Source organism: Cyprinus carpio, chromosome A8, assembly GCF_018340385.1.
Source record: "Cyprinus carpio isolate SPL01 chromosome A8, ASM1834038v1, whole genome shotgun sequence".
NCBI lineage: Eukaryota > Metazoa > Chordata > Actinopteri > Cypriniformes > Cyprinidae > Cyprinus > Cyprinus carpio.
Window position 1 is genome coordinate 4,484,802 of NC_056579.1, and position 24,514 is coordinate 4,509,315.

Genomic DNA, 24,514 nt, shown 5'->3' on the forward strand with positions numbered 1-24,514 from the left:
AAAACGCTCAAGTAAACAGCAGGCAAAACAAGACAATTGAACAGAGACAGAATTCCATTACTTTTATATGTCAAGACACAAAAGCAATCAATAGATGACAACATGTAAAAACATTTTGTTACAGATAATTATATAAAAAAGGCAAAGAGTTTTTCGTTTTACGTCTTGCTACGTGAAAGAACTAATTTACAACAGAGTTCAAACTCTGGCTAAGCCAACAATCCATCTGCAACGTTTTCCAACCGCTAGAAACAGGAACACACTGTTTCTAACTTCCATTCAAAGACAGACATACTCATCAAAACCTCTCCTTAATTTCCAGCAATTTAGCGTTTACACAGGCCTGCATCCCTAAACAAGTCCAAACAGTCTGAAGCAGAGAGTGAAAATGGTTCAAACTTTTGCTGCACAGCTTGAGAAGAATCCCAATTCGTATCTACCAACTCACAAAACCAAGCATATAAGAGTAACGTGAGATTCAGAAAAGTACATTTACAGGAACTAGAGACTAATGACAAGGGGGAAATAAAAATAAAAGCATCTTTTTCTATAGTAGCCTTCTATAAATGCCAAAAAATAAAAAGCTGGGTGAGAAAAAAAAAAAAAAAAAAAAAAAAAGGTGGAGAAAGCCTCAAAAGTGGGTCACTGATCAGAACAAATACATACATTTTACACTACATTTCCCAAAATAAAGGTGAAATCATTCATGAACACGGGAAACACTGTGGCCCGCATTCAAATTCACAAGCATGGAGACTAGAGGGGAGGAGAGGTTTAAAACTGCGCCCTGAAGCACAAATACACAAGGAGAGACCTTTTCTTATAAAAAACAAAACAAAACAAAAATGATAATTACAAAAATAAACCACACACAAAGAACTCCTGTATCACCATTTACTATTTTTGGGATTTTTTTCTCTCTCTTTATACAAGATCTTGTTTAAAGTAGTATGCTTTTTTTTTTTTTCATCTACATGGATGGAAGTCCTTTTCGTCTTCAGCATTGCAGTCCACAAATTGTCCATCACAGCAAATGTATGAACACACAGTGATGCAAAACAGGCTACTGAACAGGAAGTGAATGAATAATTACAGATTCTCCGAATGAACAGAGTCTATTCCCTCAGAAGCATCACCAAGTGCTGTTCGTTTTCATTTTATTTCCATGCATTTCCCTGCTTCGTTTCGCCGTCCACACTCCCTCCTCCGCATCGTGGTTGAAATATAGACTTGGCCAAATAATGAACACATCAACAGACTGACAAGAGAGCAACGTTTTTTTTTTCTGTTATCTATTGCTTGTATTGAAATAAGCTTAAAAAAAAAAAAAAGAATATCAAGGGAGGAAAACAAACAAGTATCTGATAACACAGTTAGAACTAGACTGAACGCTGTTGGAATATCTTTACACAGAATTGTCAGGAAAAGCAAATGCATGTGCTTCTGAGAAGGAACATTTATGGGTTTTTAAAAAATACAGTTGGTAATAAGGCGTCCATGGCACCAAACTGTCCAGTGATGGGAGCGGATCTCTCAAAAATGGAAACAAAGGTTTTCCTATTTTTGGCTGCAGTTTCCTTCCATTTTGTTTCATTTGATGGAAAGGGGTGAGAAGTGGAAGCAGGAAGGTCTTTCAGCCAGAGGTGGAGTTCAGTCATGGTTCAGCTCATAAACAGGGTGGGGTCAGGGGTCACGTGAGCTCTCACTGGTCAGATCTGGCCTTCTTTGGACCAGCGCCTTTCCTAAAAGGGCAAAGAAACGTCCAGTTTCAGTAAAACACATTAGGTTTGGTATACAGGTCTGCATTATTCGTTTTGGAAGGTATAAGGGCAACATACTCACATATCAGGGGACGAGACCGGCCTTTTTGCAGCAGGTTTGGCCGCAGAGCCATCTTTACTGGTTTCTGCAAACATATAAAAAAAATTTATAAAACAATTTCATTCCACAGCTTAAAGATGTTTAAATGCACCCTTTTCATATTTTCAGGGTTCTATCAAGTCATAATCATATTTGGTTTTTGGTTAAACACATTATAGGAAGTCGTGGCCTAGTGGTTAGAGAGTTTAACAGAGCACAAATTCTGAGTATGGGTCACCATACTTGGCTGTATGTCACGTCACTTCACTTAATACGCCACAGTCTGAAAAGTGTCTATCCAACAAAATGTTCTCACCTTGTAGCCACCTGACTTGTGTTGCGGGGCCGTAGCCCTTCTCGTTGCGGGCGGCAATACGGAAGATGATGGCGGGTTTGGTGGTGTAGTCGATGTGGGCATTGGAGAGACTAGATGACTGCACTAGACAGGACGGGTTGGGCCCACAGTACACCCGCATAAAGGCAAGCTGAGCCGGAGCGGACGCTTTAGCCTCGACTGTTTGTGAGCTCTGGATGGCCAGATACACCGAATACTCAATGATCTTCCCTGAGGTCACTGAAGGAGGCTCCCAGGTCAGGTGAGCACCATCGGGGCTCTAATGGGAGAGGAAAAACTATTTAGTGACCAAGATTAACCCATATGTAGACCTTACACAAGCCATTTGCATTGCCCAACCTTGCTGATTTTGATGGCACACGGTGCTCCAGGGAAGCCAGGTAAGCAGGTCTTAAATGCAGAGACCTCGGAGAACGTCCCACGGCCGCATGCATTGATACCAGCCACACGAAACTTATATGCAGTGCCTGGAGAAAGCTCAATCTTCTTCATTCGGCTGTAGTCTGGGATTGCGCCAGAATCATCCTGCATTGTCACAGTAAAAATTATGATTAGTGGTCGACTGATATGGATTTTCTCTCTCTTTTTTTTTAAATGCAGATGCTGACTAGGAATTTTTTTTAATGCCGATATCTTAAGAGTGCAGGGTGACTGACAGACAATATTTCTCACTATTTAAAGATAGTGTAAAGTCATTTAAGAGACCGAATTTGAAAATTTAAAGATAAAAAAAAAAAAACTAAAAAAAATAATCAAATAAATAAAGTTAGAATTTAGATAGCAAGTTTTTTATTTTGTTATCAATCCTATTATAGTATTTTTTATAAATAAAAAAGTCGCAACCAGTACAATCAGTAATCTGTTGTGTTTGAGCACACTGGGAATCTTTTTCTTAAAAAAAGACTAGGTATCACTAATTTTGCATAAAGTACACAGTGATTATGACATTTTATTAGGTGTTCAAAATACATTTTACTTGAATTGCAGCAAAATACACAAACAGCAACATGATCACTACTTACATCAGTACCCGCTGAATCATCTGCTGGCACATAATAGTGTGTGACAACCATGTTTGTAACCTTAACGATTCCAACGTCAAACCACTGATTCTCTTTCTTCACTGGTGGCTTTACAACGGCCGGAGGAGCTTCTTGCTTCTATGACAAAGACAGATGGTTGAACAATAGTCTCAAAGTTAACAGCATCTGAAATGGATATCGGTGCAGTAGTTCAAATCATGCACCACCAATAAACTCACCCCAGCTGCTGATTCAATCCCATTGGCCACCTCAGCTAAAGCAGTGGCCGCTTGCATCTTGGCAGGACTGGCGACCACCATTGGCTGAGATGGTGCAAAAGTACTTGATGGGGCTAGAGCTGCAACAAAATAGAGGCATTTTTAGCATGCACTAAAATTTGATCATGAAACAAAATTGAGAGTCCAAACAGATGATAAAAACATCACAATAATCCACAAGTAATCCAGACCAGTCCAGTCCAACAATTAACAATTTGTGAAAGGAAAAGCTGCATGTTTGTTAAAAAATAAATAAATAAAATAAAATAAAATTCTTTAAAGTTTCTTCACCCTAAACTGTCATTCTGCAGACAATAGTCCAGACAGAGTCCATAATAACACTTCCTCCAGTAATAAAATCCAAACCCTGTTGTTCTCTTGAACTGTTTAAGACTGTTCACTTGTAAAAAGTGCTTGATTTGTGCATATTTCTCTCCTAATTTAGTCAAGGCGACTTTTTCACTGGAGCAAGCAATATGCAATATGACTTGTGTTTTAGTGTAAAGGTGCTTCTCAATAAATTAGAATGTCGTGAAAAAGTTCATTTCAGTAATTCAACTCAAATTGTGAAACTTGTGTATTAAATAAATTCAATGCACACAGACTGAAGTAGTTTAAGTCCTTGGTTCTTTTAATTGTGATCATTTTGGCTCACATTTAACAAAAACCCACCAATTCACTTTCTAAATGAATATGTTGACATGGCAATCAGCTAATCAACTCAAAACACCTGCAAAGGTTTCCTGAGCCTTCAAAATGGTCTCTCAGTTTGGTTCACTAGGCTACACAATCATGGGGAAGACTGCTGGTCTGACAGTTGTCCAGAAGACAATCACTGACACCATTCACAAGGAGGGTAAGACACAAACATTCATTGCCAAAGAAGCTGGCTGTTCACAGAGTGCTGTATCCAAGCATGTTAACAGAGAGTTGAGTGGAAGTAAAAAGTGTGGAAGAAAAAGATGGACTGGAGTGGTGTGGATTATTGTGATGTTTTTATCAGCTGTTTGGACTCTCATTCTGACGGGACACCCATTAACTGCAGAGGATCCATTGATGAGCAAGTCATGTAATGCTACATTTCTCCAAACCTGTTCTGATGAAGAAACAAACTCATCTATAGCTTGGATGGCCTGCAGGTGAGTAAACTTAAATTTTTGTGAAATGGGACCATATTGTGTGCGTCACCACTCATTTTTGTTTGCACCATTAAAAACGAGGAACAAAAACAAACATCTCACTCTCTGCAGAAGTACGTGGAAGGAGACGGGCCACGGCTCCCATCTCGTGGCCATTGCTCTCAGATGCTGGGTCATTGAGGCTGTCTGCTGGTGCCAAGGCTTCAGTTGGAAGAGCAGCTGCGGCTGCTTCAGCGCTTAACTGCTGGGCTGCGGCCGCCTGCGCCTCCTGGAGCTGCTGCTGTTGCTGAACCAGAGCAGCGAGTTCCTGCTGGGTCAAAACTATAGGGATGGTGGTGGTTTGCTGCCCATCCTGACCTGCGTTTCCCTCACCTGAGACAGAAAGTAAAGTCAAGCAGAGAAGTCAAACTCTACTGCATACATCATAATGCATATGGCAGTCTCTCGTACACTTACTGAGCACAGCCTGCTGAGCCGCCTGTAGGACAGCCTGGATGGCAAGGGCCTGGGCTTCTTCTGTAGCCGCAGCCTGTGCTGCAGCCTCGGCCGCTGCAGTCACAGCCAGCTCCTCTGGCGTCAGTCCAGTCACCATGAGGGTGGTTTGCTGCCCTTCTGCAGACATCAGCTCCTGGGGCAAAGCGAGGGCTTCTGAGTCTTGAGCTGCGAGGCTCATCGATTCTGCACCCTCCACACCGGCCTCCATCTGCTGTATGGAGACAACAGGGAATTGGTTATTTGCACAATTAAACAAATGTTAAAAGGTTCACACAAGAAAAGTTTGAGGTAGACCCGGGCGATAAAACGATAATTACCGAGAACTAATTTTCCTTGATAAAACAATAAAAAGAGTTAAGAAATGTTCAATAGAATTGTATACTCATTTGAACCGCGCCACATGGACCATTTATCCACTCGGCTCAAAGTTCAAAGATCAGCCCCATCAAGCTCTCGTTGGATCTGCTCCTCTGCGAGAGGAACGTCTGTATTTCCGCAACAGACAACAAAACTTTTTGGTTGAAAAGGTGCGCTCGTTCAAAACATTTGCATTCGATCGTTGAAATCTAGCGGGTCTTTTGTGTCGGAAATTCAATGATGCAGGTAGCAACGATTCTCTCCGGCCAATCCATGATCAGCAGAGTTTACATGTCACGGTTTGGTAACGGTACGGTTCACTTGGAACCTCAACCGAGGTGGTACTAAAAAAAAAAAAAAAGTACCAGGTACTGTACCCAGTGGAAAACCCCCCAAAAGTGAACGTACCGTGTCGTACCATGCAGTGGAAAAGCACCATTTCATTATGTTATTTACGCATTTATTACTGTGAAGCAGCTTTGAAACAATCTGTACTTAACACTGCACTAAATAAAGTTGACTTCACAAAGTTTCTTCCTTACCTCAGCCTGATCCCCTTGACCTGGCTGTGCTTCCATGGCGACATGAACCTGTAGCATGGTGCCCTCCTCTCCCCCTGCACTTTCATCTATGGCAACGACCCTGACAGCTCTCTCTTCAGCCAGCTCTCCCTGACACTCAGTCTGCATAGGCTCTTCTCCCGCTGCTGCGGCCTCAGTGCTGGTCTGCTCCATGGCCTCCGCCTCGCCCGGGACCTCAGCCACCACCGCAGATCCAGCCATAGACGAAATCTCCTACATTGTGGAGAAAACACAAACAGAACGTGAGGAGGATGACGAAACATCTTAATCTAGATCATTTATTTGCATGTCTAAGATCAGAATTCAGGCATTTGTAAAAAAAAAAAAAAAAAAAAAAGCAAAAAATGGCTTGCACTACAGCTTATTCTGGTTCAGACGTACCTAATTAAACAAGAAAGTACTGTGTGTATATGTAAAATGTCTTTACTAGATACTTTTTTTTTTTTTTTTTTTTTTTTTTTTTTTTTAAGAGTTAAGTAGAATAAACAGGTGTGTTAGTCACAGGAAATTGCATGAAGCCAGCCAATCATCAGTTTAGAGGTGTGTTCGTACCGGTACTGATGGTCCTGGAGTGGGCGTGGCCTGTGTTACTGTGGTGATGGCTCTGCTCTGTGTTGTGGGATTGGCTGGTTCTGTAGATGATGTGGGTTCTGAGCTGGTGCCACTGTCACTCTGCCCATCACCGGCCTGCTGGGCTAAAAGGACAAACACAGATGAGCTTAATTACTAGGGATGCACTGACACTGACAGAAAAGTTACGTTGATAACAGAGCCAATAATAATTGTTAAGCAGTTGACATGATGACCAACATTACAAATCTGTATGGTTTAGCATATTTTATTTTTAAAAAATGTTCACTCTGGAGTCTCAATCTAAGTAAAATAGGCATCAAGACATTTTCATTTACAGTAGAAAAGATGGATAATCTATTTAATTCTTCTGAGAGGGTGCAAACGGGTGTAATTTAGCCCTGGTATTAACAGCTTGAAATGTCAGGCTAACCAGATCAAACATGTTAATTAAGAATGGGGGTGCAAACAAACAAAAATACATGAAAAATAATAAAAAATAAAAAATAATACGCCTTTGATAACACATACTTTATACACAAATAAGTGACTAAATAGTATAAAACATTTTTACATTTTAAAGATTAAAAAAATATGCCCATGGAGCTAAAAATAAGACGCCTCCCCTTTTAAAAACAAATAAAAAGGAAAGAAAATACAATTATCACTAATATTTAATAATAAAAATACTATATAATATACAGAATATAAAATAGATGAAAACATGAGTGGGTTAACAACTTCTGCTAACTGAAACAAACAATTACGCATTCCCTTCAAATTAATAATACAAATTGATATTTTAATATCTATTATATATTATTATAATGTGCATATTTACACTAGGGATGCTCATATTAACTGTTCAACGGTTAACTGAAAGTAAAAAAAAAAAAAAAGCTGCCCGATTAATAGTATCAGTTTAAACGGTTTAAAATTTTTTTTTAAAGTATAGAAAATCGAAAGTGAACAGTGAGCACACATTCAAAAGCGATTTCAATACCGGCATATTGATAGTGCAAAAATTATAAACAATATAAGAATGTTTGTGGGACTGGAAGGTAATGGTCAGAAGTTCAGAAGGAGCAGCATTATGAAACAGTTCCGCGTAGAGCTCTACTCCAGACCATCCACACAACAAGTCATCATTTTAGGCTATTTTTAAAAAATAAAAACTAAACACATTGTGCACTGAGGGAGCCCTGCTATTTATTTTTATGTGTAGGTTCTGTTCTGTATGCTGCTGTTTGCACTTAAACCTGTGAATTTTTTTTTTTTTTTTTTTTTAATGTCACAGACACTCATCAATTCTATTTTTATTTAATACTAATTTATTATTCTAATCTTATCAGTTGACTGTTAATGTTCGAGTAACAAGTAATGGTTGTCAGTCGGGAAAATGAACCAAAAACGAGCATCCCTAATTTACACACAAATAATGTTCAGGTGTTGTAGAGATAAATACCTGTTCCTTCTCCAGTTTCTAAGCTGCTTGTAGCTGTGGTGGCTGTGTTGGTGGTGCCAGTCTCATGAGTTTCACAGGGCGGATTGGAACACACCCTCTGAACAGTGCTGTTCTGTCCAGCACCAACAGAAGATGAGGCCTGGGTTGGTGTGTTGGTGGTACCTGTTTCATGGGTTTCACAGGGCGGATTGGAACACACCCTCTGAACAGTGTTGTTCTGTCCAGCACCAACAGAAGATGAGGCCTGGGTCGGCGTGTTTGTGGTGCCGGTCTCATGGGTTTCACAGGGCGGATTGGAACACACCCTCTGAACAGTGTTGTTCTGTCCAGCACCAACAGAAGATGAGGCCTGGGTCGGCGTGTTTGTGGTGCCGGTCTCATGGGTTTCACAGGGCGGATTGGAACACACCCTCTGAACAGTGTTGTTCTGTCCAGCACCAACAGAAGATGAGGCCTGGGTTGGTGTGTTTGTGGTGCCGGTCTCATGAGTTTCACAGGGCGGATTGGAACACACCCTCTGAACAACGTTGGTTTGCCCACTGTCCATACTGGAGCTTGACTGCGTAGCCGTATTGGTCGTGCCTGTCTCTTGTGATTCAAAGGGAAAATTTGAGCAGACCTGCTGGTCACCACCGGACACCGCTGAAGTGTTTGTGGTGCTCGTCTCGCTTGTTTCACTGGAAGGGCTGGAGCACATAGGCATCAGCGTAGAGGAGATGGCAGCTTGGCTTTTGTTGGAGCTCTGCACTGTTCCCGTCTGGTCGGAGCCCATGTTGGAGCGGGCAGTAGTGGAGGTGTTGGTGGTACCTGTGCGGAGATTCTTCGGCCGCATGGAGCCTGAGCCAGCACTGCTCTCTGAGACGGGTGTTGCTGGTTCAGAATCAGAAGCTGAAGATGTAGCTGCCGAAGATGCTGTCGTCTTGCTGTTTACGGTTTCCATCTCTTTAGATCCCATGTCGCAGCTGGCAGTTGTGGCTGTGTTGGTGGTGCCCGTGTCATGGGTCTCTGAGGGTGGGTTGGTGCAGACCTGCTGTGAACTGCCCATGTTCACAGAGGCGGTGGTTGCCGTGTTGGTGGTGCCTGTCACGTGCATCTCACAGGGAGGGTTTGAACAAGTCTGTTCAGTACCCATTTTGGCAGAAGCCGTTGTAGCAGTGTTGGTCGTCCCAGTCTCATGGGTCTCACATGGAGGGTTGGAACAAATCTGTTCAGTGCCCATTTTGGCAGAAGCTGTTGTCGCCGTGTTGGTCGTTCCAGTCTCATGGGTCTCACATGGAGGGTTGGAACAGACCAGCGTCACAGTGGTAGGACCTTCGCCAGCACCGTCACCAGCATCAGCACCAGTGGTGGAGGGCTGCTCTGAGGTGGGAGAGGCCAGGATGGAGACAGGAAGATCCTGTGCAGGCTGAGCCTCAGCACCACTTGGAGTCGTGATCAGGGTTACTTGAGTAGGTTGGGCTGCCGACTAAGATGGAAGAAAACCATTAGGACATTTTTTCATTGTGTGTACCGAAAGGAATGAATAAATAATTGTAAATAATATAAAGATTTATTTAAAAAAATAAAAATAATATTACTACTACTTATGTTCATTTATACAAATTAAAAAAATTGTAATAAAAAAAATTAGAGATTATAAATAAATTAAATTATTTATTTAGATAATAAATTATAATAACATACACATTTAAAAGTTTGGGTCAGTAGATGTTTATTTTTTATAATTAAATGTCTTTTAATATTCATCAAGGCTGCATTTACTGCATCAGAAATGCAGCAACAGTGAAATGCAGTGGAATTCTATTACAATTTAATTAAAGATATTATTACAATTACTTACCATTTAAAATAACCATTTTCTATTTGAATATATTTTAAAATGTAATTTATTCCTGTGATGCATCATTACTCCAGCCTTCAGTGACACATGATTCTTTAGAAATCATTCCAATATGCTGATTTGTTGCTCAAGAAACATTTCAAATTATCAATGGTGAAAACAGTTGCGCTGTTTAACATTTTTGTGAAAATTCTTTGATGAATAGAAAGTTTAAAAGAATATTTAAAATAGAAATCTTCTGCAACATTTTAAATGGCTGAATAATAGTATTAATTTCTTAAAAAAAAAAAAAAAAAAAAAAAGAAAAACAAAAAGTGACTCACTTGTATTGTAGCGGTGGCGAGGTTGGTCTGGGCAGCAGATACAGTGATAGCGGTGGGATTGATCACCTGGCTGGACAATGTGGCAATGGAGCCAAGTGTGGTGACTGGAGTCACCAGGCTGGCATTAGCGCTTGCCACATTGGCTCCTGCCACGCTACTCGATACAGTACCAGTTACTGTACCCAGAGTTGTGACTCCTAAATACAGAGAGGGCATTATTAATGAGGTAACGATATCAAGAAAAAATACTTCTCTGTAATTTGTATAAAACTACACTACAGAGTTCATAATCTGAATATTCATACCCGTGGTGCCCTTGACAACCAGTGTGGTAACAGTTGGTTTTCCAGCGGAGACGGTGCCTGGTGAAACCAGACGCACTCCACCCATAGGCAAAGTGCGCAGGATAGTGCCTGGCTGTCCGGGCGCCCCCTTCAGAACCACCTGAGACCAAATAAAATATTCATGAACCACTTAAAATACTAAATCAAAACTTATTTGAGCTGTGACTGTGGTTTCAGAGTTCAACTAGGCCTCACCTGTGTGACCCCCTGTTGTCCTGCACCTGTCAGCTTTGGCATAGCGGTTATGATTTTCCCCGGAGCACCTGTGCCAGGAGTAACAACCTTAGTGGTGATAATTGTGATGGGGGACTTGACCCCAGGACTGCTAGTCAGACCTAGTAATGAATCAGGAAATAACATCAGGAAATCATGTAAGCTTGCAACGATGCATAAAAAACCGATCTGTTAATTAAATATAAACACAAGGTTGTGCGGCTTAACATTTTGAGTGCAAAGGTGAGATACAATTTAACTAAAATTGCAATTACAAATGAGATGAACAGTCAATTGTGAGATGGACCTGTTGCTCCTTGTTGGATAGCAGACATGGGAATGGTTTTAATAATGGTGGTTCCTGGTTTGTTGGGGGTAGTTGGAGAGACTGTGCTGTATCCCAGGATAGTGGGTTTGGTGCCAGTCCCTCCGGCCTGTGTAGTTGTAATGATTGTGGTTGTCTTGCCATCAGCAGATGTGACCAGTTTCAGGATGGTACCGGCAGGCAGAGGAGTTTTTGTCTAAGAAAAAGAAGAACAAATCAACATAAGCTACTTAAACTGGGAAATTCACAAGAAATGTTTCTGAACAGCAAATCAGAATGATTTCTGAAGAATCATGTGACACTGAAGAGTGGAATAATGGCTGCTGAAAATTCAGCTTTGCCATTTCAGAAATCAATTACAAGTACAAGTTCAAATGACAATACGCTACTTATTCTAGGTAATTCACAATATAATTTATATTAACCCCTTAGCAGCCCTGTAAAATTTGCCTAAAACGCCCTACCCAAAGTAAATTGCATGCTGTTCTTGAACCATTTGTAGTATTTGCATGGTTTTGGTCTCTTTTGAGAGGTGACACACTGACATTTGTTCCTCAACAGAACAAACCTCAGAATCACTGCAAGTCTTACTTGTATTTAGTAATAGAACTTTAAACACACTGAAAAAGGAAGGAAGCATTCCGCCTACTTTTGTTTTGTAATCAGATGCCTGCAGATGATTATAGCTGGGAGCTATTAGCTGGAAAACACAATGGGATCACAGCATGAAGCCTTGTTGGCGGTCTGACAAAGACACTGATTGTACCTGCTGTGCTGACTGTATCTTAAAACGGTATGCATCATTCGAATCACAAGAATGTCAGCTGTCCAAAGATGTGTGACATGTTGTATTGTTTCCTTGCCACTGTCGACTTTGGCTTGCTTAGTTGGGGACACCTAATTTCTGGCAACATTGTTGACTTGATTGCACAGATACTATTTGAACTGAACTAAGCTGAGCTGGATGATGATGAACTGACTTTAACTGGAAAACTGAGTGTTTTCTATCGTCCTCTTGCATTATCGACACACTATTTTCCTGTTTAATACTGTAAAGCTGCTGTGACACAATCTGTACTGTATAAAGTGCTATATAAAGAAAGATGACTTAAGTATGTGACAAAGTTAACCCTCAAAAACATGCAGTGTACCGCGGGGTTACAGTGGAACGCTAACAGGTTGAGAATACATATGATTAGGTAAGAAATGTACATGATTAAAATGAGCAGCAACACTGACTTGTATTAGAGTGACAGGACTGCTTCCAGCCTGCCCGGTGACTGCAGAGGTTTGTACTGGTTTGGTCTGGACAACAGACATCACCTTCCCGAGGCTGGAGAGCTGAAAACAGTTAATGTTTATTACTTGAAGATAACCAAGTCAAATGCTTAAAGAAAGAAAAAATAAAAAATAAAAAAATAAAAGGCTCTACCGTCAAAAAAAAAAAAAAATTAGCAAACCAACATGAGAGAGGTCATATAATAAATCATTAAACGTTTCCTTTTGGAAAGGTTATCTCATTGGTGCACTTAATATAGGTCACAGTAGAACAAAAAAGAGAACAGTTTTAAAGACTTATTGTGTTTGGAATTGCCCATTATTACAATCTTTGAATTTATGTCACTATTAACTAATTTTAAAGGGTTAGTTCACCCAAATATTAAAATTATGTCATTAATGACTCACCCTCATGTCGTTCCAAACCCGTAAGACCTCCGTTCATCTTCGGAACACAGTTTAAGATATTTTAGATTTAGTCCGAGAGCATTCTGACCCTCCATTGAAAATGTATGTACGGTATACTGTCCACGTCCAGAAAGGTAATAAAAACATCATCAAAGTAGTACATGTGACATCAGAGGGTCCGTTAGAATTTGTTGAAGCATCGAAAATACATTTTGGTCCAAAAATAACAAAAAATACCACTTTATTCAGGATTGTCTTCTCTTCCGGACTAAATCTAAAATATCTTAAACTGTGTTTCGAAGATGAACGGAGGTCTTACGGGTTTGGAACGACATGAGGGTGAGTCATTAATGACATAATTTTAATATTTGGGTGAACTAACCCTTTAAGTCCAGACTATCTGTTATTGTTTTTTCCCTTACCAGAGGACCGCTGCCACCCATTGAAATGGGGCTCTTAACAAGGGTTATAGTTTTGGTGACTCCTCCGACCATGGTGGTGACGACCTGAGCCTGCTGGGCTACGGTTACTGTGCCTGATTTGTGCACAGTGATGATCGGCCGAGTCGGAGTGTTAGGAGTAGAGATGGCGGAAGTGCCGACCTGAGCTGCAGCTGTTTTCAGCATTCGGGTCGCAGGATTAGTAACCTGGAATAGAAGTAGGAACAAAGACAATAAATCACAAACAGCTACAGGAAGTGAATAATCTGGGTAATTTAAGTCCAAAAGGATGTGAGAAAGGGAAGTTGATGAGGCGTTCTGTTTTATTATTTTAAAACACATTAGACAGACATTTTATCCAAAATACTTTTTGCTTACCTACAGCACAACAGTTCAATAATCCACTTCAGGTGTGTAAAAGATGCAGGTAACACTTTACAATAAGGTTCTATTAATGTATTAACTAATATGAGCAAACAATAAACAATACATATATTACAGTATTTATTAATCTTCGTTAATGTTAATGAAAATACAGCCATTCATTGTTAGTTCATGTTAATTCACAGTGCATTAACTAATTTTAACAAGCACAACTTTTGATTTTAATAATGCACAATATTGAAAATTAACTAAGATTAATAAATTTTGTAGAAGTATTTTTCATGCTTAGTTCATGTACGTTATAATTGTTAACTAATGTTAATTAATGAACCTTATTGTAAAGTGTTACCAAGGTGCCTAATGCCTGGATGGTTCTCGAACAGAATAAGCTGGAGATCTTACAATGTTTAGTCAAAGGTCTTGTTGTGCAAGACGACACTCACCATTACTGGTGAAGCTACTTTGACAGTAGCTGGCAGAGTTGTGGATCCAGGAGTCAGAGCAACGGTTTTCACAATGGTGGCCCCAGCTGGAACATTTAGCACAGTGGTCGCGGAAGAGGGTGGGATCTTCTGTGTGGCAGCTGCAGCTGCAGCCAAAGCAGCCATGCCACTCATCTGAGGGCTGCTGCCAATTGGCTAGAGACCAAAACAGTGTTCCAAATGGTTTAAATGCAAATTCAACATGGGAAACTAACATTTGAGACAGGGCTGAATCCAGGTTTGCTGTGCTTGTTTGTAGGCCTGCACAACTTGGCCAAAAATGTTGTGGCTTTATATCATTATAACAATAATTATTATTATTGTTGTTATTGTTTATTAAAGATGACATATCATGAAAATCTGACTTTTACAGGTTTTAAGTGAAATAATCAGGTCCCCGGTGCCAACCGGGGAAACGTGTAAAAGATTAACCCAGTAACTTTGTTTTGGTAAGCCTTTTTCTGCAAGCATCTGAGAAAACAAGCGCGTCTGATTTCGCTCCCTTGGTGACGTGGCAAAGGGATCTCATTATAATATTACCACCCCATAATCTGTAAGTTTATACCCATAGTGCCGTCATTTTGATTTTGCAAGTGCCAACGGTGTACCCGCTCTGATGCCATGGTGAAAGTTTGAGCAAAACATACTAACTGTTCTGTCTTTGGCTGCACAGACGAGAACAGAACACTATTTAGAGTCCCAGCCTCAGAGGAGACAACAGAGCAGTGGATTTATTTACTCTATATTGTGGCTGCCACACAGATCTAAAACCTTTACAGACATAACCAACTGTTTTTGTAACTCATGTGTGTTTTTAATGTAAACTTGTGTGTGAAAGAAATTAGTTTAGTATTCACATGCTGTGACAGCTGCTTTCTGTCCATGTGCTTCAGATGTGTGCACTCAGAAACACTATATCAGAAGTTTAAACTAATATGGTTTAAAACGCATGATTTCAGCGCGATAAACATGACAATCAGAAACAAAAAAAAAACAGATGTTTTTAGCAGGTCCGAGCAGTAATGACACAGCTCTATTCTGGAAAAAGGTGGCGGGGAGCAGCAGTCCATTTGCATTTAAAGAGACAGGCCCGAAAAACAGCGTGTTTCTGCCTCCACTCAAAATAGGCATTTTCAAAATGATATAATAAATGATCTGTGGGGTATTTTGAGCTGAAACTTTACAGACACATTCTGGGGACACCAGAGACTTATATTACATAATGTAAAAAGGGGCATAATATGTCATCTTTAATAAATAATAAAATGTAGTATATATTAAAATACATTAAAAAATGCATTTAAAATAATAAAATATTATTATTATTATTATTATTATTATTATTACTACTACTACTACTAACAACAAAGTTAATAATAAATTATTTTATTAATAGTCGTTTTTATAAACAATCATTTAATAAATATTTACATAAAATGTAATGAACTACTAAAAACAACATTACAAAAAAATAACATAAAATTGAATATTCCTATTGTAATATTTTACTGTAAAAATTACAACATTAACACAATTAATTTCCTAATTTTCACACTGGATCATGAGATTGCATGCGTGTAAAATAACATCACTGCACTTCACTCTAAAACCAGCAGTGCATATATTTATTTAATAAAAATCACAGTTTTTTATTGTGTTTGATTATCACAAGTCAAATCGCATTTTCACTTTGTTTTAAAGTAATTGTCAAGCTCTAACTTAAGATTTACACTGATACTGATTATCTACATACCGTCCCCTGGGTACTCTGTGCAGGGACAACCATGCGGACACCTGCAGGAAGTGATGTAACTGTGACTGGGGATTTTCCTCCTGCAGTGGCCTGACGCACAGTAACGACTGACGTCCCGGGGGAAGAATGAGGCGCTGCCACTTTAAGAATAGCTGGGAATGAAGAGAATAAGTTGGGTTAGGTAACGTCACAATTATTAATATTATTCTTTACAGAAGGTTGCACAGCAGTCTGCCGATTGCAAAAACCACAAAGTAATTTGTACCTGGTCCACGAGATGAGGCTGCAAGAGGGCTGCTTGGCATGGCGGCGGTGGGGGAAGGAACTTGTGGCACCATTGTGACCCCAGACAGAGGCAAGCTCTGAGCTGCCGGAGCGGCAGTGGCAGGTACCGGACTCTTAGGCGAGTTGATGGGTACAGACGGGATGGGGTTGACCGTTGGTGACGTGGCAGCTGTTGCGGCAGGGAGGTCGTATTTCTGCAGCTGCAGCAGGTAAGTGTCAGCAGTAGGCACCGCCCCCCAGCTCACCTCCAGAGAGTTGGTGTTGGCACGGACCAGCTGCACACGTGATGGAGGCTGAGGACGATCTGTTAGTGAAAGGCCAGATTTTAAGCACTGTCTGAAATAATACTACTTTGATTAAGTGTAATAATTTGTTTGTTGGTAATTTAGCACCATGCCAGCTACTACAGCCATATTCACGCTGGAAAACTAGCGAAAAATAGAAAAGGTAAATATTCTAAACAAAACATGCGGTGTAGATACTACAGTCCCAACGTTTTTCCAAAAACACCTATTGGGCTATTTGTGATGTACACTGAGGTATCAGTTCAACTCGCCTGTTTCCAAACACCACAGATCTTTGCAGCAAACTTGGTTGTTCCAGGCTTTGCGGTAGCCGTCTCTTCCACTCCAGACGTACAGCCTATTGTTTATAGCCACAGAGCAGTGTCCGGCTCTGGCCCTAGGGATATTATCCTCGAGCGTGTCCATCAAGATGGTCTCCCAAGACATCGAGTCTGAAGGAAATAAAGATTAAGATCAGCAGTGATAAAACATATGAGCTCTGTTCTGAAACAGGCAGCATTTTAAGAGATAAGAGGCTGATCTCTTTTAAAGACCACTGGCTTCTTTGTGTAACCTACCTAGATTTAAGCAGGCCAGTGTGTTAGTGCACTTCCATTCCTTCTCGTGTGTTGCTACTTTGACATCATCCATGACCAGAGGAACCCAGCCACCAAACACAAACATCCTAGGAAAATATGAGACCAAAGTTAGTCAAATCCACACTAACTAGACAACTAAACATGGTTCAACACATTATATTTTTGTGATTACTATAAAAATAAAAACTGTAGGGCTGTCTTTAATTTTATCCACTTCCAAAAAGGAAAGCTGTTTCAGAGACGTGCAAGGTTTACATTTGATAAAAGATCATTAACACAAAGATTTGTTTTAGTGGTAAACCAATACAGATTTTTTTTTGATGGCTGATGCAGACACCGATAATAGAGATAAGATGCTTTTTAACTACATTTAGGTATACTATATAGTACCCATGTAGCTAATTGTGCTATTTATTTAAAGATAGTAAATAATATGCTGCAATTAAATGTTTATTTTCCATAATATTTACGAAATTAAAAATAATTAATTTACAAATAAAGTAATTGGTAAAAACACATTTGTATGCAGGAAACAACTTCATAGCTCATAACAGCTGGATTCGCTAAAGTTTGCAAGGTTTGTGGAATTAAATATTTACTAGACATTCAAAGACTTGTTTAAATGATTTTAATGTGCATTTGCTAAATGCTGACACTATATTTGAACGTATAATTAATTTAATAGACTCATAAGCAAAGGCAATAAACTACTGAAGACTGAGAATGGGAGCTCCTTTGCCGCTGAGATCAGGTGCATTTTCAAAATAAAAGTCCTGCTTCTGACACTCATCAGCCAAACAGGAAAAATTCAAATGCCAAATATCGTAAAGGTCAACTACTAATTTGTTTCTGTGGAATAACATGGACAACAAGACTAGAAATGCATGCTGAAGTAACTCTGAAAGTCGATTATGATTTCATGCAAACTAAATCTTCATAAAATAAGGCAGTGCTGGTTTCTCATCAATTATTTCCAATCTTGAAGACAGTCAATGTTTAAATAAACACTATGTTTAAACAAGCTTGAGAAGTTATAACTTACTTGTTGGTTATAGTGGTGGCAGAGTGGAGACTGCGGGGCAAAGGTGCCACACCACTTATGGCAGGTTTGTTCCAGGTTAATGTATCTACAAAACAAAGCACACGGTTAACGCATGTTATAGCATGGACATTTCTCAAACAAATACCTTAAGCCAAGACTTTCTCTCACCAATGTCTAAAGTCCAGAGGTCTCCAAGACGGCAGCCACTCATGCCGCCATAGATGATGAGACGAGACTTTTTGGACGTTTTCTCTGTGTAGACAACAGCAGTGTGGCTCTCTCGAGGAGGGGGAAGCACACCGTATGTAATAGGGATGTCCCAGCCTGCCACGTTAGACCCCGGGCGAAGCTCGAGAGTGTAGAGGTCATTCAGGTATCTGAGGCACAAATGAAGAAACAATTTAATTGTGGATCTACTGCTCAAACATTTAAGAATTAGTTTGAGCATAAACTGTATAAGGCTTTTTACCTGGGAATATTGTTTTTGGGATCCTCACTGTCATTTGCCAATCCACCAAACAAATAGCATTTGTTTCCAACCAGGGAAAAGCTGTGGCCCAGGCGAGGACATGGTGGTGGGCCATTCTTGGGGGCTTTGGGCTTCAAACGTTTCCACTCCCATCTACTGGCCTGTTTGAAGTATTTGACAGAAATTATGAATTATTACATATGTTAGGGCTAATACTACGAAAAAAAAACAACAACAGTCAACCTTAAAGTGCCCCTATTATGCCATTTTTAAGGTTCCTAAAATTGTTTTTTTTAGGAGTGTCCTACAATAGAATTACATGCATGCAAGATCAAACAACACTTGTTTTCTCAAAATATGCATTTAATATCACCTCATTTTCTAATGATTCTCAAACAATTTGTATCTCTAAACCCCTCCTTTCCGTGAGCCTGCTCTGCTCTGATTGGTCAGATGGCCCAGTCTGTTGTGATTGGTCTACCGTGTACAGTGAGTGTTTGAAACGATACGCCCATTGGCATAGTTCCATATTTTGAACGCTTGATAGAAAATAAACATCTATTATTTATCAGAATTACAGGTTGTGATTCAGTGGAGCCAGCTAGTCCAAATAAACTGGGTAGTAGTGTTGTCAAAAGACCCGGTACTTCGGTACCAAGTCGGTACTAAAAAAATGAAAATATCACGGTACCAGGTTTCTTTAAGTACCCGGTCAACCCGGTTCTTGACGCATACAGCGCTATGATTTCCGTGAAGCAGAAAACGCGGACGGAATCTCAAAATCCAGTCATGAAAATGAAACTTACATTTTAATATGGACAGTCACGGAATTTGTCAAAGTTATCATAAATTAATCAAATCAAATCTCCATATGGACCAGTATCTGTAAATGTTAAAAGTTGGTTAAAATATGAACCCTGCATGTTCTGCGCGTCTCTGTGTGAATGAATGAATGGCGTGCGGGTTTGTTTACTACATAGACTGAAGCATGTGACGCTTGCAGTAATATCAGCATCTGCGTCTCAATGAGGACATAAATATATAAACAACATCACCAGAACTGTTCTGAGTCACTTCACAAGCATTTTATAATTTCATTTGAGTAAAACCAGTGTCAATTTAAAGGTATTCACGGCAACCCGTCAAAATAAAAGTTCATTTTTACATAAAGGCATTGTGCTGGAAATATTACTATTATTTAGTAGAATGTATGTGATACTGCTACTACTGTTGAAAAAAAATAATAAAACTTTATTTTTTAAAGAAATAAATCACACAATATTTCTTCCATGTTTTAATTTTAATAGCAAATCCCCTTTATTTACCAAAAAATAAATGTGTTTAAATTTCATAATTAAAAGAAATTAAATTTGGGTGAAACTTGTTTACTGTTTTTCATAATTATATTACTTGTAGAAAAACTTTAAACAATTGTAAATAAGTATAAAGAATGGCATTGCTTTTATTTTTAGTGATAAAGTGTTTTTTTTCTCCTTAATTAGCATATTTTTGTGTTTTGCTTTGGTACCGAAATTGGTACAGAGAACCATGGATTTTTACTGGTATAGGTACCGAATACTGAAATTTTGTTACCGTGACAACACTACTGGGTAGTGAGCCATTTTCAAGAGCAAGTGTTTTGTGAATCACGCACTGAACTCGAACCCGAGATTAGAGAAGCAGTTAAAATGACGTGTTTGTGGGCGGGGTCAACGTAGAACAATTATGCAAATGTGTTACCCTGTGACGTGTAGCCATCACGGAAGTAGGATTTGAATTACTAACGAACGACTCACTCAGGCTGTACAGAGTCAACTCTTTATTTTGGGAGACAATAACTTTATTTATCGTGGACTTTCAGCTTTACAACTTTGCAGTTTGCTTACATTCACATACAGCTACATTACACACTGCATCAAAGGCAATAATGGCACAATAGGGGAACTTTAAAGCTGATGCTGACAGACTTACCTGTAGTTCATAAAGATCATTGCTGTACTTTCCGTACTCAACCATGCCCCCGAACACAAGGAGTCTGGTGCCATCGCACACAAATCCATATGCAGCACAGCCAGGAGGAATGTCACCCCGGACAGCAGGAATAAACCACTGATTGGTGGCTGTTGAGAAACATATATGTGCGTCATTGTGGTTTTGATAAATATATCATTCTGTGCTGTGTTGCAATGCATGTGTTCTGTTATTCTGTGCAGAACAAGGTTATTATAGTTAACTAGAAGCTAAAAAAAAAAAACATGATGCTGCTTGAAATTACTAAAATATAGAATAAAACTAAAAAAATACAAAAAAAGACATCTCATTTTCATTTAGTTTAACTTGATTTACTAAGTGAAATATACATATATGAAATAAACTAGTTTTTTTTTTACATATTTACTAATTAATAATAATTTTTTTTTTAAATAATGACTTTAAAATAAAAAATCAATATGAAAAAAATTATAATTTGAATTTTAAAAAAATAAATAAAAATAAACATTTGTACTTTTGATAGCAACTTAAGTGTGTAACCCTATTATAGTAGTTTTTCCACAAATAAAGGAATCGTTTTAAACATGCATTTTCATGCAGGCCACAAATGCACACTCCCGACGATCTAATAGCTGGATTTGCTGAAGTTTTAAAGGTTTGTGGAATTAAATATTTCATTTTAAAATAAATGAGAAATGCTGCACTGGCAATTAGCTCAAATAATATCAATAAAATAATCTGATGGCCTTAAATAACTAACTAAAATATAAATATACCTCTAGCAAAAAAATTTAATAATAACAATACAAATACTATAATAGCATCTTAATGATACTAAAGTAATATCCAAATGTAATATCACTATCTTAATAAAAATCATCACTCGGCGGCATGGAGTGCAATATCAAAGTAAACATCAAAGTCTACTTATTTCATAACATTCATCAGGCCTTTCCGCAGATCTGCAACATTATTTAACCTTAAGTAAAATTATCCACAACATAAATAGTGTGAATTACACTCTCGTCCATTCATCCTAGAAGTATTTACATGGCAATGCGGGAAATGTTGTGGGCGGGGCCTGTGTGTTGTGATGACGCAAGCGGCGTTCTCATAACCCGCCATTTCTCTTTGCATTTTCCAGGCGTGCCTGACAGACCCACAGAGCTTGGCTAGTGCTGCAGCGTTAGCTGGTTAGCGGCCACTTCAACCCATAAACATCTTAACCTAACCACACACAGATCAGCTAGCAGTGCACCTGAATGCATCGCTACATTCCGCGAGAGATGCACTAAAATCAAATGCACTAATGTTAGCGCAAACATGACTATGTGAGTTTTGAAAAACACAGTCAAGTGTTATATTTTTGTGCACATTCTTCATGGCTGGCTAGCTAGCTGATCGCTTATGCAGATTTCGTCTAGCCGCTAACTGCGCTAATGTAACGTTACCTGGCTAATCCTGTCAACAATCAGTCAAGAAACTGCTTAATAAATTAAAAGAAGGAGTTGTGTAAACTGATATATGTGGTTAATTATTTCACCTGTCGATACGTTTGCAATAAAGGCAAATCTGACTAACTTACCAAAACAAGGCAGAAACTGGCTAATAACATAGCAAGCTAAAGGCTGCAAAAATAAAACGCAATTACAAACACTAACGCCTTTAAACCTAAATAATAACGTGCTTACCTGTGTTATAGACGTGCAGCTCATCCACGATGCCTTCGTTCCCTCCGCCGAAGACTACCATCAGCTCTTTAATGGCTACAGCTCGGTGTCCGTGTCTCGGGCGAGGAACCGGGCCAGACCAGCCCAAAACCCTCTTCCAGCGCGGCTGCAGAACCGAGGTCCCCGAAGAAGCCATGTCCACTTCTCTAGCGAGACACAAATCCCAGGCACAGCGCTGATTTTAGTTCGGACTCCAACAGCATTCGTGTGTCAAAAGCTCTGTGCTAACCGGATTAGCCCGCTAGCACTAGCTAGCTTTGCGCCAGCTGGCGTAACTAGGTCACCGAAACGCGTTTGTTTTTGGCCAGATGCTCCCCGGAATGCACCTAAACGCTACGTTCTGGGAAATACTAGCGTTTACGCGCGTCGAAATTCGAAAAGCTTGGCGCCTGGGAAACCGTTAGCACGTTAGCCGCTCAAATCTGCGCGAGCCGCCATTTTAGCGGCAAACGACGCTTTTCATCACGAGAAGAAAGTAAATAAGACGGACGCCGGCGGCTGAGCAAACGCGAATTCCCGGCGAAACGAGGCAAGGCGAGTCGAAATACACAGCGGCACGCGCAGGTGGGCTCCTGCACATTTTTCTCAAGTATCCTTAGAGTGAGCGAAAGCGCATTTTTTGGGTTAAATGTCTTTTGGAGGAAAGGAAAAGCGAGATGAAGATGTGTACGCCGCCATCTTGCGGAGGCTAGCTAAACTCTAAACACGGGCGCCTAGTTAGCTGCTAAGCGGCTAAGCTAACACACACAGAAGCTAGTGAATAGAAATGGGCGGCGGAGGCGGAAAAAAGAAATGGGCGGCGTGAACGAAATAATAATAAACAGAGAAGGGAGGTGGAAAAAAAATAAAAACAAAGCAAATAAATCTAAAACACACTATGAAGGGAACAGACATGTGCAGCGGGGGCATAAATACAAATAAAAAACGATCGGCGAATCGAACATATAACGAAATTAATATAACGGAAATCGTATTGTCCGTCAGTTAAGTTAAACCCCGCCGGTAAAATGTGTTATAAAATTAAAGTGCGCACTGAAATAAATGCGGATAGAGGTTTTTAGTGTAAAAGTTCATGTGATGTGAGGATTTTTTTCCATGCCTCTCTTGTCTGGGTGCCGCCATCTTTATAAACAAACCAAACAATCCTCCCTCTGGAACCAAATTAAGCTTAGCGCTTTATAACTGATCCGAATGCATGTTTATATTTACAAACAAATACATAATGAAACTCATCAAGTACAGTTTTCTCCTGCAAAACAGCGCTGACAGGACTAAAAGGGAACTTACTTTTGCTGTTGTTAGCTATTAGCCGCATTAGTTAGCTGAAACGTTCAATGAGATCCACCGGGCAGCCGGCCCAGACAGCAAGCATTTTCTGCCCAGATCCGGCCCACATCTGGTCCGCGTGAAATCCATGCGGGCCAGATGTGGGCCGGATCTGGGCCGAAACTGTTTGCTGTCTGGGGGTTAGCTTCAGTGCTAAACAGCTCAATACAACACTGTAAATACTACATACTCATTTGGCACAACAGAGGAAATGTTACACGTCTCATGTTTATTTACTGTTAACATTGCAGGTGTGGTTTTTAATCGAGATGCACAGTTCAGTAACTTCTGTTATGGTTTCGTATCGTTAGCTTCCCTCAAGAAAAATGGCGGATGTACCGTTAGCCGTCACAGAGAAAGCTGCAAAAAAACGGTTTCTGTCATAGCCTGACACCAAATACTTACTCGTTCCGATTCGTTAACTTAATTTAAAAATCACGAGGGAGGACTCAGAGAACGAATTCGACCCTGGGTGCGCCTTTCACTGTAGATATTGCTAACTCTACATCTTTTCATGCAGCGCAGGAAGCCGCCATCTTCTGGACAAGCGCTCGAGAATCCAGCGGCGGCGCGCTTCCGCAGTCCGCGTAGAACGTCACAATCTTACTGTGCGCGCGCAGATACTTTCTGGCCAGATATGACTTATTGGTTTGGAAACAAGGGTCCAATCACTGCCTGCTGTTTTTTTCTGGAAACCATATTGTGTTCGGATTGTTGTGGGATGACAAAAGGCATAATATTTTCATTGATGTGAATCATGTGATGTTGATTCTTTATCCATAAACAGATGCTTTAACTATAATTGAAATATATTTGCGGGCCTGCGAATTTACTGGAATGTTGTTAAGAGACGTTTGGAAGATGAATCAAAGCTA

At 39.9% G+C, this 24,514-nt stretch overlaps 1 protein-coding gene across 6 annotated transcripts; it reads right to left on the bottom strand.

The window, feature by feature from the left end:
* Window positions 1-47: 47 nt before the first annotated feature.
* LOC109102906 (host cell factor 1-like) lies at window positions 48-24,256 on the bottom strand. 6 transcript variants are annotated; one of them, XM_042761691.1, is made up of 30 exons: window positions 24,045-24,256; window positions 22,275-22,459; window positions 20,563-20,711; window positions 18,592-18,752; window positions 18,291-18,499; window positions 18,123-18,207; window positions 17,060-17,166; window positions 16,754-16,933; window positions 16,178-16,501; window positions 15,913-16,064; window positions 14,121-14,315; window positions 13,276-13,500; window positions 12,407-12,508; window positions 11,817-11,867; window positions 11,150-11,363; window positions 10,825-10,964; window positions 10,591-10,729; window positions 10,286-10,482; window positions 8,637-9,587; window positions 8,123-8,531; window positions 6,640-6,782; window positions 6,049-6,300; window positions 5,111-5,360; window positions 4,757-5,026; window positions 3,477-3,595; window positions 3,238-3,375; window positions 2,555-2,740; window positions 2,177-2,474; window positions 1,843-1,906; window positions 48-1,742 (listed from the first exon to the last, which is right to left on the bottom strand). In XM_042761691.1, the coding sequence occupies exons 2-30, from the start codon at window positions 22,447-22,449 to the stop codon at window positions 1,703-1,705; spliced, it is 5,925 nt and encodes a 1,974-aa protein (XP_042617625.1). In that variant the 5' UTR covers window positions 22,450-22,459; window positions 24,045-24,256; the 3' UTR covers window positions 48-1,702. The 6 variants fall into 6 exon arrangements, with proteins under 6 accessions (XP_042617625.1, XP_042617624.1, XP_042617620.1 ...); XM_042761690.1 differs by having other exon boundaries at window positions 8,123-9,587; window positions 10,825-10,892; XM_042761686.1 differs by having other exon boundaries at window positions 8,123-9,587.
* Between the last annotated feature and the right edge of the window lie 258 nt (window positions 24,257-24,514).

Excerpts from the sequence above, each read along its gene's own strand:
- LOC109102906 (XM_042761686.1), bottom strand. The coding sequence starts at position 22,449 with ATGGCTTCTTCGGGGACCTCGGTTCTGCAGCCGCGCTGGAAGAGGGTT. Across the intron at positions 12,509-13,275 it reads TGGGTGGCAGCGGTCCTCTG|CTCTCCAGCCTCGGGAAGGT; the intron begins GTAAGGGAAAAA and ends AACTGTTTTCAG. Across the intron at positions 9,588-10,285 it reads TCGCCACCGCTACAATACAA|TCGGCAGCCCAACCTACTCA; the intron begins GTGAGTCACTTT and ends CTTCCATCTTAG.